The 16,243-nt window shown below is 41.7% G+C and overlaps 1 protein-coding gene across 4 annotated transcripts in view; it reads left to right on the plus strand.

The window, feature by feature from the left end:
- LOC105195106 (protein dead ringer) overlaps positions 1 to 16,243 on the plus strand; it is a 133,453-nt gene that overhangs the window by 103,010 nt on the left and 14,200 nt on the right. For all 4 annotated transcript variants that reach the window (XM_039449902.1, XM_011160344.3, XM_011160345.3 and 1 more), the window contains exon 4: positions 1,535 to 1,607. In XM_039449902.1, coding sequence (XP_039305836.1) covers positions 1,535 to 1,607 — 73 coding nt within the window. The remainder of the gene's footprint in view (positions 1 to 1,534; positions 1,608 to 16,243) is intronic.

Below are 16,243 nucleotides of genomic sequence, written 5' to 3' on the forward strand. Positions count from 1 at the left end.
ATAAGCAAAGAAAATTACCAATAAAAATATACCTTTTCGTTTATAAATTATAGTTCTTAAACAAAAATTAAAAATAAAACTTTAGAAACTTAAATACAAACTAGATATTTTTTATCAAATGATATATTGGCTTTCATCAGTATTAATAAAGTGCAAAACACACACACACACACACACACACACACACACACATATTTAGTTTTTGAGAAATAAATATCGCTCCAGGAGATTTATGATCAGTATTGGCTACTTTCCTTTATTGGCTTAGATATAAAAAAAGAATAGATGCTTAGAAAAGAATATACCAAGAAAACTTTATACAATTAACACACAGCGAGTAGTAAGTACCAACTGAAATGCAAATGTGTAATATACATGCATTTGCAGTTGTTTTTGTTTTATTCTTACTTTCATAATCCGCGGGCAGTCTAGGTGGAAAACTAGATGGGATAGACGGTGAGCGTAAGGCAGCGTATTAATTATTATTTGCCCTTGGGGAGAAAGATAGTGTTGCGAAACACCGCGCGATTAGTTGAATGAAATTTATCGTCGCGGCAGACGTGCGAGTCGAGTTGAATTGCGAAGGGCGGAAAGAGTCGAAAGAGGAAAAGGAACGAGCCCGTAGTTGCTTGTCGAATGAACGTTTAAGGGATGTAGAAAGCGCCAGAGAAAAAGAAGATACAGAGAGACACTAGGAGAAGAGAAAGCGAGGGTGTACGGGGCTCATATTATAAAAGCAATTAGGAGGTCTCAGATTAGATATAGCACATCGTACATAACAAATATGATAATACGGGCCGCCAGCCTGAAGGGGGTTTGGCTTTCGTATAGTCGGCGAGGGTTTCGGGTTATGAGGCAGGTTAAACGGAATCATTAATAATCGGAGCTAACTAATCTGCCTGTCGCTATGAGCACACTTGTTTCACTCCTGTTTTTATTACCACGCCGCAAGGTAACGTTTTATTCTCCCGATCGAGAGACGAGGAGAGCATTGCGAGGAGTCAAGTATTTGCGCGATTATGAACGTGCACGCGACATAAAAATGTTGATTGGTTAATTATATCGAATTGTATTGCTGTACGCGAAGAGAATTTTCTTATAAAAGTCGTGATGGTCGTGGAACAACGTGGAATTTGAAGAATTTTTTATTATACAATAATTTTAATGTAATTTTATACATACATGTATATTTCAGTTAAATTAGAAATTTTAGTAAAATTTCTCGAAATTCATGTTATCCTACTACGATTTTGAGAGTAAATTCTAAGAGAAAATTCTTTTCACGTGTACTGATAAAAAGATCTTATCGCGCACGCTTTTCAATTATAATATAATTTAATAATGCCACGTGGAATGAAGATGTACTCGTCATCGTGCACAAGATATCCCTACACGTACGTAATTTCTGTAAATGTTGGAAAAAGGGGCGTTGCCTCATTAAATTTAATATGCTAGTGGCAAGACACTTCGAAATGTCTTATTTGTTTTGCATATTACAACGAGACTCACTTGTCTTTATTTCTTTCTGTTTCAGTTGTACGAGCTGGACGATACCCCGGAACGAAAAGCATTCCTGGATAACCTCTTCTCTTTCATGCAGTCCAGAGGTGAGTCTATCAACGGAATAATAATTACCCCGATGTATTCGATGAAGCGATCTAACGTGAAAATAATGCGTGATGCCTGCGAAAAAGTGACAAAGTAACATAATGGAGTTTATATTACAAATATTGGTTGTTCCTGTGGCACGTTAAAAGGACTCTTCTCAACGAGAGAGAGAGAGAGAGAGAGAGAGAGAGAGAGAGAGAGAGAGAATGTCTTTCGACATTTGCCAATTTTACGAAGGCGAGAATATATCGCGAACAATTTTCACGTTTAAAAGTAAGAAGGTAGGCGCTCGACTTACACACATTGATATATCTATAATTTATATTTAACTCGCTCATAATCGTCACGCGTTTTGTCATGGTCACGCGCTACTCTCACCACTTGGCATCTTTAGAAAAATATACTCGGAGGTGCTCGGAACTCGATTAAGAGAAGCTTGGAGAGAGCGATTCGAGCGGGGACCATTCGAGTTTTTTCAAAGTGGATACGCTCGACGTATTTCGCAAATTTGTTTAGATCCATCGTTTGAATTCGTCGACCGTTGAGAGAGATACATACGCGTGACTGGCGCGACCCGCATCTCGTTTCCTGCACACGTGGATTTTCGTAGCCGGTACGTCCGACCGCGCGTCGTAAACGTCCACGTGGTTAAAAGGTTCGATAACACGTTGCATCTGCTCGGCACCGAAAGCACCGAAATTAGAATCGACGAGCGAAGCGGAACAACGCCGTGAAATCGCACATTTTCTCACGCGTTCATCCGCGCGCGCGCGATAACGTGTTCTCGCGCATCTTTCACATCACACGCACGACAGATGAGGAGTTTCAACGATTCTTCGAGATAGTGCAATTATCAGCGCAGTCGCGATTCTCTCATTCAGCGCAGCTCTACGTGGGCGCGCGAGGGCGAAGTAAAACTTTTCAACGCGGTTACAGAAAGGAGAGATTGATCCACGGCGAATCGCGGCCCGAGCGCGTTAGACAGTGAACCGGAAACGTCGAGGCTCTAATTATAAACATGGCGACTCGTCCATCAATCAAGCTTGCCGTCAGTGCTTCTGTTCTTCTCTCTCTCTCTCTCTCTCTCTCTCTCTCTCTCTCTCTCTCTCTCTCTCCAACCCTCCCCCTCCGTCGTCTCTCTACGAAGTTTGTGGCGCAACTTTGAGTCTGAGATGATGCTATTATTATGCCTACCTCCCTAGCGATAATTAGAGTAGATTGGATCAACATATCTGTCTGTCTCTTTCCAGTCGTCGCTCCGTCGAGCGTCAGTATTTTACGAACGGTAATTTGGTACGGGTAAAGAGCTGCTAAGGTGCTAAATGATCGTTCGGAAAGTGATAACGTGTGGCATTGACGGACTCTTATGCAACACGTGAGAACTGATCGACCCGAGTTTGCATCGTTAGATTCGAAAAATGTTGATGGGATTTTTTTTTTAATCTAAAAATTTGAAGGATGTGCGAACGGGGGATGAAATATCACGACGATGCGCGACCGTAAAGCAACGAATAGCGTCGTTTGTTTCGCGGGTTATTACACTTCATGAATGATAATAACGAGTCGACGATCATAAATCCTCGAGGAGATCAATACCGATTGATCTTTCGATTCGCTCGTAACGCGGTTCGATTAAAATCGCGCAGCGAGGAAAGAAAAAAAAAAGGAAGCAATGGAAAGAGGTATCGAGCTCGGGCGCGTATCTCGATGTCTCGCGGGTAAAAGCTCGGGACGTTGGGCAGAAGAGAGAGACCCGGTCGGACCCTGAGACCGGGCCCTCCCGCGGGCTGCGTTATTGTGCCGACGCGCGGCTGCCCCACGCACGCAATAATTCAACACTAACGTAACGCATAACACCTTACTACGTCCGTGGATATAAAAGACCATTCATCATATTCGGGTATATTAGTCCAGCCACCACCAATTTGTGTTTGCTATCATCGCACTCCGACTAGGCGCTCGGCTTTTTAGATATACAAACGCGCGGACAAATTATCGCGGTTAGCCGATTATCACCTCTGACGGCGGTAGTTTGTATTTTCTTCTACATGCGACGACATTACGCATTCGCGCGATGAAAATACGCATCTTCTGTCATGTGTTAAGGAGGTTCTCCAATCTTTTTGCATAATATAACAACTTTTTTTTGATGAAATTTTAAGAATATGTTTGTGATTAATATATAGTTTCCTGATTTTAAAATTTTTTTAAACGTCTAATTTCCCTTAAACTTAAAATATAATTTTCTAAAATAGCATTGAGAATCTTAACTGCTTATTTAAATGAAGAAATCATTCGGCGGCACAACGAAGACAAATAGGTTTCTAATGTTGTATTCTTTCTACGTTACTTATTACGTAGATAACGCTTGCAATAATAAGATAATTTATCGTAATAATCGTACGCTATTTATTGGAGTAATAAAAATAAGGCTATAGAAGTTATCAACTTTACGAGGATAATTTGGGTAGCATTCTAATTGATAGGATAATTATATTTCCTCTGTTTGTACATGCACGTACGACGAAAATGACATTATACGAGAAATAAAAGAGAGCATATAAAGAAGCGTAAAAAAGCCAATGTGCACGGAATTTTATACTAACATCGTATTTATTTTATACTTTGTATAACACAGGCGGGAACTTCCTTTCAGGAAACTTATCTTTTAATGCCCTTTAAATCCGACGCGGTAATAGATATTACTAAGGTCGTTTCGCAACAAAGTGTCCCACCCGTTTGGAACCCGCCACGATGGCGGTATTCGTATATCAAAAGCGCCGACGAGGCACGCGGAACGCACAAATTCGCGCAAGCGGAACATAACTTAGTTCGATACTGCCGCCGAATAGCGATGAGAACCGGTTTGAGAGACTCAGGATAATTTTTAAACGATCCAGAAAATTTTCTGACGGGACACTGTAGATTATTCGATCAATCTTGCGAACAATGTTGAATAAGAGGTACTGAAGCAATGACGCACATACTAGTTGATTTAACTAATTTAATTAATTATATTAATAAGACTTTGAAATTATACGCCCTGTGTTTGTAGGATGATTTTTAATTATAATATTTGAAATTTCAAAAACAGATTCATTTTATTTAATAGCAATTTTTATAAGAGAGAAAAAATATTAGATAGGAAAAAAACGATATCTTCAAAACCAAGAATTAAAATGTTTTAATACTATTATTATTAAAATATATTACATCTTTAAATAAGTATTTTATAATATTGTTATAAAAATATTATATAAAAAATATTTTATTGTTAAATAGAATATGTAGGTTAAGATTTATTTCAATTTGATACCAATGTTTAATTCCGTTTTTTTTTGTGTATATTATACTTTAAGAGATTTAAACTTCAGATCGCATCAAAACATTTTCCATGAGATTTTTCTTTTCTCTATTTTTCTGTCATTCTTCTCTCTCGTGTGCGCGAAAACTGGACTTTGCGCGCTATCGATTCGCGCGAGGAATGTTTCTTTATTTATCGCATATATTGCTAACACCACTCGAAAGACCGACCGTTATAAATCCCAACCCATTTAATATGCAAATCTCAGCACCTCCGACAGCCCGAGGTCTGCACACTTGCTTTCTTTTTTTTTTCTCACCACGAACGAGTTTCAATCGCCAATGTAATTCATACTCGCGACGGACGACTGCACGAATGATGCCATTCTCTTCATCGAATACGTTATTATCTTTACTTCCCTCTCCGTCGCTTCTTCTCGGCTTCGCGTTCACATATTATGTTCATGTATATTTACACTGTCGCACAATATGTACAAAGATAAAAGAATGTAAAAAGACTGCAAATCAATGACGATAGCATCTTTTTCGTAGTCAATCTTTACAGAAATTAATTTGATAACGTTTATATTTCAACGTATAAAAATAATTTTCTTTAAATTGAGAATGTGTCCAAGTATACGTAAGGAAAAAAAAATTGCAATAGTATATAATACAAGAAGATATAAACATCACACGGAGAAAAAAGTAATTGGTAATTAGTGACTGTAAATAAGATAATTATGGTTAGAAGCTTCATTTTTATACCACTAATAACATACAATGTATTGCACCGATAAAAATGACTGTAATTTAAATAGAGTATATACACCAAAAGCGATTATAAATTATAGTCATTTTTGATGCCAAAAATATATTTAAATGACTTTAATTACAGCCATTTTTTGTTAGTATAGCATATTATTATTACTACTACATTACAGCAGTATAATGACGTTAAAAATGGAACCACAATTATCTTAAATTAACATTTAATTATCACAAATTGGTTTGACAAATAGCAAACGGTTTTCTCTCAAAGAGTAAAACTACAGACAATGGGTATTCTTTCTTGTTTCGCCAACGTGGACGCTCGCAAAAGAATAAAGAATCCTGAATCGATGAAAGGATTCATAACATTGGAGTGAATCGATCACACGGTTTGCAGGTCTCGGAGTTAAAAAGTGCGGAACGGAGCTGTGCGTCGCGGCCGGTTCGAGAAAAATGCCTTTTTACTCGCGGCGCGGGCAACGCATTAACGCGGAGAACACGTGTTGGGCACGAACACTTTTCGCTACACACTTGTGAACACGCACCGCGTACGTGACGTCTGCATACACAAGATATTACATAGGTTTTCATAGGTGCGCTCTCGTCCTCTGATTTTTTTTTTCTTCTTCAGGTCGCGCGTCTCGTCGCTTAGCAGGGTTTAAACGCTTCGCGGCTTCGTAGTTTCGTGCGTACCGTAGATTAAGGAGGAGGGAATCGGAGGGGGCCAGAGGAGGAGTAGGAACCACCATGAAATTGAGCAGCCTGCCAGCCGATCGACGATGGTGGCTTAATAGTTATCGTGCCGCGCAGCCGTTACTTTTAGTACCTTTTAGTACCTCCGCTCCGTTCATTTCGCATGCGCCTCGTCCACCTCGTCCACACGGATTCGCGCATACTTAGTGCATGCACGTCTTACATGTGAATAAGTCTTTTTCTCGAGCCCCGCGCGCACCCAGAAAATATTTCCATTGTGCAACTAAAGGAGACGACGGTGATTCGCCGGTGAGCTGACACACGAACGCACGATTCGCCGTCCCCCTTTTCCCTCCCATTTTCTTATTATTCGATATTTTGTGCCGGGAGCACGTTCGTATGCCGTTACTCGGTAACTGCACGCCGTCACGGCATATTGCAACTAGTTTGAATGTTTGACTTTGCCTCGCAACAGCGAAAGCAACGTTCCTCGCGAAAATAGTTTCTCCTCTCTTTTGCGCGGCGCGGCTTCCCTGCCTGCGGTACCGCGCGCTTGCCGCTTGGCACCGATGGCCTTGGCTATTCCGAATGCAAATTAGATAACGACCGATACTAATTGCAGATTCGTAAATCGGTTTGAGCTTGAATCAGCTTTTCATCGACTGTGCTTTTTCAGCTTTTATCGAAATGAGCTTCCACCACCCTCTCTCCTCTCTTGTATATCGAGAATATTGTATACACACACGGAGACAATTTTTGCTTTAGAATTTATGAAAATATACTCGCTCCAGCTGGTAAGCTCGGTAAGCATTACGAAAACTCAAAGGATTTACGCAGCGCGACGAACGATGTCATAGAGAAAATGCTATCGCTCCAACAACATCGCTCCTATTTTCAAAGAACTCGAAACGTTATTCTCAACGGATCTTTATTATGTAATAAATATCAAAATTCATACGTATATTACAGCTTTTACCGGGAATCGATCTTCAACCGATCTCGGCCGGTCCAAAGGGACGCCTATAAAATCGTCGGAGCAAAAGGCACGTCTCGGGTCGAAAAGGCAAGTGGATACGTTCACGGGAAACTTAGAATCGCGTGAGGACCGCGAGGATGGTCGATTAAATCGACGAAATCTAGACGCACGCAGCTTGGATGTTAGGACGTTATACGCGAGTTTACTGGTCCCTTCTCTTACCTCTCTTTAACACCTCCGTTTATACCTCTATTTGTATCTCGCACCCGCTCCAATGTCGTTTTATCGTCTTTACGACCTTGTCGAGCAAATCGACGAGTTGGTGTCGACAACCAAGCAAAAGAGAAAAAGAAAGAAAAGGGGAGGTTGAAATGGGGGGGGGGAGAGAGAGAGGGAGAGTCAATTTACCCTGTCCATAAACACTTGGCTCCGGATGGACCTTCCATAAAACGAAATAAAGTCCTAGCGCGTTGATGCGATAGATTTGTATTCTCTCCATGATGGATTTCATAAAATATACCTTAAATAAAAAAATTCCTTGAAAAGTCCGTCGCTATGGAAATGCCGCTATACAGACCTTTGGACCTCCTGTAGACTTGATTCTGAAGGAAATTTTGTGAATTTTTGAATGCTTTTTGTCCTTTAGTTCTCAAATATTAGATTATATTGCGCTGTGTGACATTTTTCTAAAATAAATCCAGAGAACGGCTTAAATATACATCAAATAGAAGTTAGGAACAAAAGTTCAAAAATGCAACTTTTGTAATTCCTCTAAAATTAGAATACCTCAGCTTCTATATACTTGATGCACCATTTGCAAAGATGTCACCGCAGATGTTGACGTACAAAGCTGAATGACACTACACAAGCGGTCGAGAATGTTTGATTGATTTTTGTACACGTTCACAAATCATAGACAATAGAAAATATCAGTATTATTAAAAGTTGTCTCATTAGTATTATTTCTAAAATACAAAATAACTGCAATATTTACGCAAAGTGTAGTTCAACCGTCCTACCAATTAACTGTTCACCTGGTCGTCGCGTCGCTCGATAAACCTTTCGTGACCATCGTATCCGCTGTTCGTGGAAGTTACGTGATTAAGTTTTCTTATCGAATTTGAAGAATAATTTATCGCATTTTAGCACTAATTAGGTTCACTAATATATCATCTTGGAAATAATGGAGAAAATAAAGATATTAAAATAGAATTCTTAGTAAATAAAAAATAAAAAACTTTGGTATCGTAATAACGTATGCGAGTTTATAACAGCAAGAGACTTTTCTTTTAGAATTTATCGTTGATATCGTAGTAGTCGTGAGACAACATAAAAATTGAATCAAATTAAATTCTAAGAGAGTAAATTCCACGAGAAAATTCTCTCCATGTAATCTTATACAAATTGCATTACACAGTCATCACAAATACAATAAATTCATATACAAATATATATTTACATTTGTATATACATATAAAAATATATACATATATCAAGATGCTGGTGCAACATCCTCGCTCTTCGCAGAAGTTTCGTGTTAAATTTAATCGTGGTTCTCTAAAGAGGCGAGCAATCATCACTAATTATTTGGAATCCCAGAATAATGACGTACCCCCGCGCGCTGATTGATGCCCTCCGGCATTGCAGCTAGGCTACGCAAAAATGACGCTTTCGTGCAGCAAAGCCGAAAGTCTTCAGACATTAATTATTATAATGTGGATTCGATGTGGTATTCGAGCGGACCTTGACAGAGCGTGCATTTCGAAACCGGTAGCTGAGACTCTATGGATGGATCATTCTTCGAAAGGATTCCAGGAATTTTCGCATTTTTCTCTAATTGATCTCGAGACACTTTTTGTTTTAAGAAACAAATGCCTTCCGATCAATCATGCGAACAATCAAATTACATTTTAATGAGTTGTTATTATCGCACGTCAATCAAGATAAGACGTGGGAAAGTGGAATCGAGAGCTACCGGTGTTGTTGCGCCGTGCGGAAAAATTCACTCCAGGTGTGAATGTAGGAATTTGAATCAGCTTGACCTTTGACCGTAGTGGATAATTGAATTTCTACCGCGTACATGTCTACGTGACAGTTATGGTTGGTAACACGGGAACGTTACACCTGTCCAATTAGTTATTCAGTCGCGCGCGCGCGCGCGCGCGAGAGTTCGACCTACATTTTCCAGTAGCAGACAGGTGACCGGATGGCTTCCAGCATCCGAGAGTCGAGAGGGAGCCGGCGGCTGCTCTCCGGCACGTTTCAGTGCTATAGATAGTGCGCACGCGAGCACCCGCGGACGGCCGAATGAACGAGCGAGCGAGCGAACGAACGGTCGAACGAAAAGCATTTAGCAGGATGACGTCGCACATTCTAGACGTCCCGACGCCAGGCGTTCCCCGGGCGATCATCCGTTACGTTCTCGTGACGTAATTGTCGAATTCTTGTCCCAAGAGTCAGCCTTCGTTTACCAACGCTCGAGAGGCACGAGCTTCGACTTCCCGGTCCGTGGCGTCTGTCGGCATCGCTCGCAGTCGGAATTATTGTCTACCCTAGAGCGTAAAGATTGATTTATGGAGATTCCACTATCTTTCGCGCTCCGACTCGTCTACGTACCGCTTTGAACACGTCGCTCTCGATTAGAGAGAGCGACGAATCGAAATGAACGTTAATCATTCATTGTCGCGGGAGAATTAAAAATCCTTGTTTCTATGACTCGAGTTTTTCAGCCCGTGACTTTACAGTGAAAGAAAGTTGGATTCCGACGTTGTCGTTCGCCGCCACTTGGCGCGAGTCTCTCTCTCTCTCTCTCTCTCTCTCTCTCTCTCTCGACAGGTTTGCGAACGTTTATTTTCACGCACTGATGAAGGTAACGATTTTTTATGGGAAACGACGAACAGTCATGCGGGTATACGCTATTAGACCTATCGGGCAACCGAGTCGCGTTATAAACGTTATTCGTTAAACGATATCTTCGCACATGCGACATAATGAAAGACTGTGCGCGATGTGACGCATTATAGAAAGAGGAAGGCACGATAGAGAGGGATAAGATGATCCGAGCGGAAGAAGGAACGGATATCGCATTCTGCGGGCGGCGGGCGGCGCGATGCTGAAGCGTGGGAAGTAAAATACGACTGTTATAGACGGCCGACGGCCATTTTCATCCTGGCGGTTCGGTATTGGCGAGGCACTAAGTCTGAACTAATTTGCTTATTAATATTTCACAACGGCACCGATCGCTCTGGGGGTTCGTGATACATTGCCTCTCCCTTCTCTTTCCCTTCTCTCTTCTCTTTTCTCTCTTATTTCTATCTCTCTATCTATTTATCTACAGTCACGAAACTAATTCCGGATACAGAAAGAAAGTTTATTTTATATTAGATAATTTAAAAAAAAAATAGATTGAAAGTGAAGACTCTTGCCATTTCCATTAAAAGTATGCTTTTAATTTATAGCATAAACTCCCAGTATCTTAAGTCCGATTACTTTCGTGATTGTATCTATTTCTATCTCATCTCATTTCTCTCACTTTCTCCCTCTTTCTCTCTTTGGTTCGTCAGATAGGATTCTCTTGTCTTATCTCTTTTCCTCGCATTCCACTCTGAAAAGAATCGCAAAATTTCTTTAGTTTTATAAATCATGTGTGCATATGTCAGCCCTTCGCTTCCCTCGTGAAAGAAAGCTTGGTTGAATCCTACGCAAGGACACGCCCTCGTCTGCCAGGTGGCTGTAGTTAAGTTTTCAGCGATACCGAACACGCACCGCTCTTTATTACAGATTTGTTTGAAACCTCGCCGATGGACACGCGACAAAAAGATTATTATTGAATGAATGATGATGACTAACGAATGTGCAAAATGCGCACAAAGATCTCGGTCGACGAATAATTTTCTACAAAATTGCATTGTCAGTCATCCTGAGTCATGATCGAGTCAGAAGCGAAAATTCGGGGACGACTTCTATAACGTACGTCCGACTTGTTGTCGACAAAATAGCTTCAACTCGGCGAGACGAGAACACAAAACGCGATGTAGATATTTTGCTATCGATTCAGCATATTATGTAAAAATGTGAGGATTTAAACTTTCTAAACTAATTTTCATCTAGGATTTAAGTCGTAAACATATTGGAATGTACATAATTCAATTTGGGAATAGTCACCCCATTATTTTCTTTTTTTTTTCTTTTTGTAAACCTAGAATGATTTTTATACCCTAGTTAAAAAGTCATTAGTTTTAACTATTTTTTTTTAATACAATATTATAGATTGTACTATAATTTATCAATAAGACCGTTACATATATAGATTTTAATATTTTCTGAAAAAAATAAGATATCCAGAAAATATTAAAAAAGCAAATTGAATAGCTTATTACAATGGATACTTATCTAAAACACGAAGAAATTTCCTACTTCTTAACTCAATCATCATTCAAACTCATATCATCATTTCTAATTTATACGCACTTTAACTAATTTCAACAGATACTGTATATATAAGTCATAACTTGTTACTATTATACAAATTGGGTCTCGAAATCTTCGAACGAAAGGTGTCAATTTTGATCAGTAAAAAAAATGTACTGTAGATAAAATTTGTTCGGCGTTGGGGTGTATAAAACATCTCTGATAACTATTCTCGGATTCGACCGCGCGTTCACCCCGGGAGTAATCCAAGACGTTTAACGAACAAACTTCATTACCACTTATGACGATTTATCCCGATGCGATTAACGTCGTTAAAGCCCAAAGGCGTATCAGCGAGTTTACGACCCCTGACGAATTCGCATCTCGCAATAGTCGCAATGGCCGCGCGCGCTAAGTCCCGCCGCCGAAGCCGTGGAGGCCGGGATTTGGGTCGTGACGGACGTGGTGCACAACGGACGTAAACTCTTATTCTGGCAGAATGACAAGTACGAATCGAAAGTTATTTTCGCCGCTCGATATAGGTTGATTTATATCTGGCATCGGACAATAACGTAGCGTAGATTTCGCACTTTGGATGGCCGTTTTATAACCCCGAGAATAGCGGCGAGACGGTCGCGTTCGCGGAAGATTCGATAATTATTCCGCGCTAAATGTTACGAGAATAATAATGCGCAGTGCATTGTCGGTCGTTAAATTCTTTATGGCCATCACGACAGCTTATTCCAGTGTGATTTCGCATTATTGCGATACGTGTCTGTCTCCGCTGTCTCCGGGCGTGAAAGTGCTCGAGTTCCGAGAGATACGTGCTACGTCTAGCTTTCATCTCGAGCAGATCCGATCTCCTCGCGTATCTTCGTCACGCCGGAATCAAGTTTGTCTTTTATACGATTTTTCACTACTCAGCTACTCGAATACTTGGGCTTAATTTACGACCGGCATTCCTGCGCCCTGATGCGCGATCGTCGTCCGCTGAGAGACGTTTTATGCGGTGATTTATCGCTTTATACGCGACCCCTCGACGAGAGGTTGACGTCTCGACGAGATAATTTGCCAACTTGGCGCTCCTAAAGCGCGTCCTTCCATCCTCTAGTAGTCGCTTCGAGTTGCTAAAACTCTGAAGAGAGTTCTCATCAAAATCGTGCGAGGGAGGAGGATATACTCGTACATTCATTCTATTAACAATGAAAAGAAATTATTTCTCTCTATTCTTTTTCCCTTCTGTCTTTCTCTTCTTCTCAAAACGTCGCGAATCAATCACAGCTTACTAGCTACGTCTCCTATGTCTAAACTCGATCTGATTAGAGAGTTTCCAGTGAAGCGATAGAGCAGTACCGCCGCTTTTGTAGAGTCGGCTTCTCGATCGAAAAACAATCGTCATCCTTCCCCCTGCCGCTGACGTTGAAATAAAGTCGTATGTGCAACTGGCCATAGGAGATACGGCACGCCGGTTAACGCGCCATTCTACGTCACATCAAAGCTTCGCCACATTGTTCTTCGCCACATTGTTGGCAAGTGCTCCTTCTCGGTAGTAATCTCGACTATCCTTCGCAAGCGTATCCGTGGGAGTAGCCATGCGCGAGCAAAGGAACGACGACAGACTCGTCGTCGTTGCTGTCTTCTTCTTCTTCTTCTTCTTCTTCTTCTTCTTCGTGGTTGACTCTGCTAGGAACGTGGCGAAACAACCCGAACGAGGAGAGAGCACGACCGTAGAACCGACGCGCGACATTCCGCGAAAAGACAGGATCTCTCGTAAAAGACAATACGTTTGTCCCTGTACTTGAATTCTGAGTACGGTACGACCGATGAACCTCAAACGTATTGATTAATCTTGTTAAATTTATCGGAACACGCGAGTTTCTCGTACTCGAATTTGCAAGCGTGACAAATGGCGAGGAGAAAAAGAACAAAAAGATGCAGACATCTGGCACGCGAAACATTTGATATTACCTCTTTGTAAAAGGCATTGTGTCGAACGACGTGTTCGAATGTCACGTTTAAATCCCCGCCGACTTAAAAAGTCGGCTTCGTTTGAGCAACCGAATCGTACACATGGTACCTCGGTGGAGCAAGCGTGCAAATCGGAGCTTGTCGTAAAGTCTATCAAAGAAGCCGTAGAGCCCGACGCCGCGAGCGAGCGCACTTTATCGCTCGCGATATTATTTGGAGATTTTATTGTCGTCACGCAACCTCGATACACACATGCTTGCGTGAATCTCATCGTTACTCCTGAAGGGCCACCCAAACTGCGCTCGTCATCGTTCGCGGATTCTAAACCGGCGCGGCGCGCGGCTGGAGAATAATAGAGCCAATGATCAAACTAATAAAGACAAATGCGAAGAAACTGTTCAAATTTTTGAAGGAAAGTACGATACATCTTTTAATTTTTCTGCAAACGCGAAAAAGTTTTGCAAGTACGTCGATTCATTATACAAACTTGTATGTACGCTTGCATGTACACTTGTTCCTCGATTTACGCAAAGTATCCGTTTCACGTATTTTCTTTTTTTTTACGCAATTGGGAATCACATAAACGAAGAGTTTGTCAATACAAAAAAAAAAAAAAAAATACGTAACAAATTTCAACAAATATCATAGAAAGATATATTTTCTGACTACGTGAAACTGAGATCGCGTGTAAAAGGTACTACGTAAATCAATGGACTAGGGTATTTTCTTATGCGTCTGATACTCGTAGGAGAGTAATCTGCCATCGATCTCGAATATTCTACATTCGATCCATCTTGTTTTCTCGGATTATGTCGCTCGACGAGGAGACACTGGGAGAGGCAGCAACGATACCACCCACGAAGCGCTTCTCTATTTCGCTCCACGCCCGTAACTTTCAGTCGACGCCCCAGGGATGGACGCCCCAGGGATGCCTCGTCGGCTGACGGAAATACAATTATTTGATTCGTCCAGCAACAAGTGGCTCTTAGGGGGAGATCGTTAACGATGGATCCTCGGCAGAGATTTCGATGCCTCGATAGCGGAACCCGCCACCGACGGTGTGCCGTTGCATTCGTGGCCGCACGATGATGTATCGCGTTTCTAACGCGCGGAGAAACACTACGTTCGTTCCGCAGCACCCCTACGAGGCAAACCTATGAAAGTTTGCCGTTGATAATTTGCGACTTGTTTACGTGTCTCTCGCGCGTTCGTCTCGGTTCACGTCGAGTCGACGAGTGTCGCGTACTCAAATCGCGACTCGCCTGAAGATTTCAAATACAAAACTGGCTAGCGTGACACTCGCGAAGGAACTTTTGAAGGATGAATAATCGGAAAGAGAGAATATACGGCTAAAAGACGATTGAAGAGAGAAAAAGGAACGGGAAAAGATGGTGGACAGCGGAATGGGAAGAAAGGGGGAGAAAAAAGGGACACGGAGAAACGCAACGACGAGACAGCATAAGCATTGCTACAAAAGCGCAGCCGTTGAACGCAACCCTCCGTACGCCTTCATCGTTTCATTGCGGCACTCTCCGACAGTTAACTTCACTAAGACGGATCGTAAATTACGCCAATATTTCCGCGAAATCCTAACAAGATTATAAACCAGATTGTAGCGGTCTATGCGGCGGCTGTGGCCGTACCGTGCTCCCTCTTTTCCTCCCGGGACCTTTCTTAATCTTCGAGCCTCTCGACCGGAGAGCCGGAGTGAGAACTCCGAGTGATGCGGAGAAAAAAAGAAGGGTGAAAGAGCAAGTGAGAGAGAGAGAGAGAAAGAGAGAAAGAGTGAAGGGGTGGTGAGGAGGGAGGAGGGGGTAAACAGGGAGGAGATCTATTTATAATGCGTTTGCGTCTTTGCAGGGGCCCAGCCGGTGAAGGCAGTAAATGTCACGTGTATTTCATATGAAACTCCACCCCCTCCCAGCTATTCCTCGCAATGCCAATCTCTTTTGCCGGCCTGATAATGCCAAGCGCTAACAAAGTTAACCCGCACGAGACTCTGCCGTCTCTAGCAATCGTCTCCCTCTTCCCCTTGTCCTCCCCGACCGCTCTCTTCTCGCACCGGGTTTTGCATTTCGTTTTTCAAACTTTACGTCGTAAAAGATCCTTACTCTTTTTCGGAAACGAGATGCGGATGTAGATTTTACAAAAGATATCTCGCTGGATCGCGCTGTGGTGGATTGCCGCGCTCGATCACCGTACCATAGACGAGAAGATGTACGACAGCGTGAACCGCAAAGCCGCAAATTAGCTCGTAAAGCATCCGATGAAAGGTATCTCATTCGCTTTCAAAAAATGTGGAAAGCAGGTTTTCGGAAGAAGTTCGTATCGATTGATACGTCCGATCTTAGGATTTCGTTTTCTTAATCTTTAATTTTTTATTCTTTAATCTTTTACCAGGAAAATTTTTTTAAGCCTAGTTTTTAAGAAAAGGAAAGGTCGTAGGGGTACTTAAGTTAATCCTTATTTGAACGGAACAGCCGAATGACTGGCAAAAATCTCCCCCTTCTCCTCTCT

This window comes from Solenopsis invicta, chromosome 5 (assembly GCF_016802725.1).
Source record: "Solenopsis invicta isolate M01_SB chromosome 5, UNIL_Sinv_3.0, whole genome shotgun sequence".
NCBI lineage: Eukaryota > Metazoa > Arthropoda > Insecta > Hymenoptera > Formicidae > Solenopsis > Solenopsis invicta.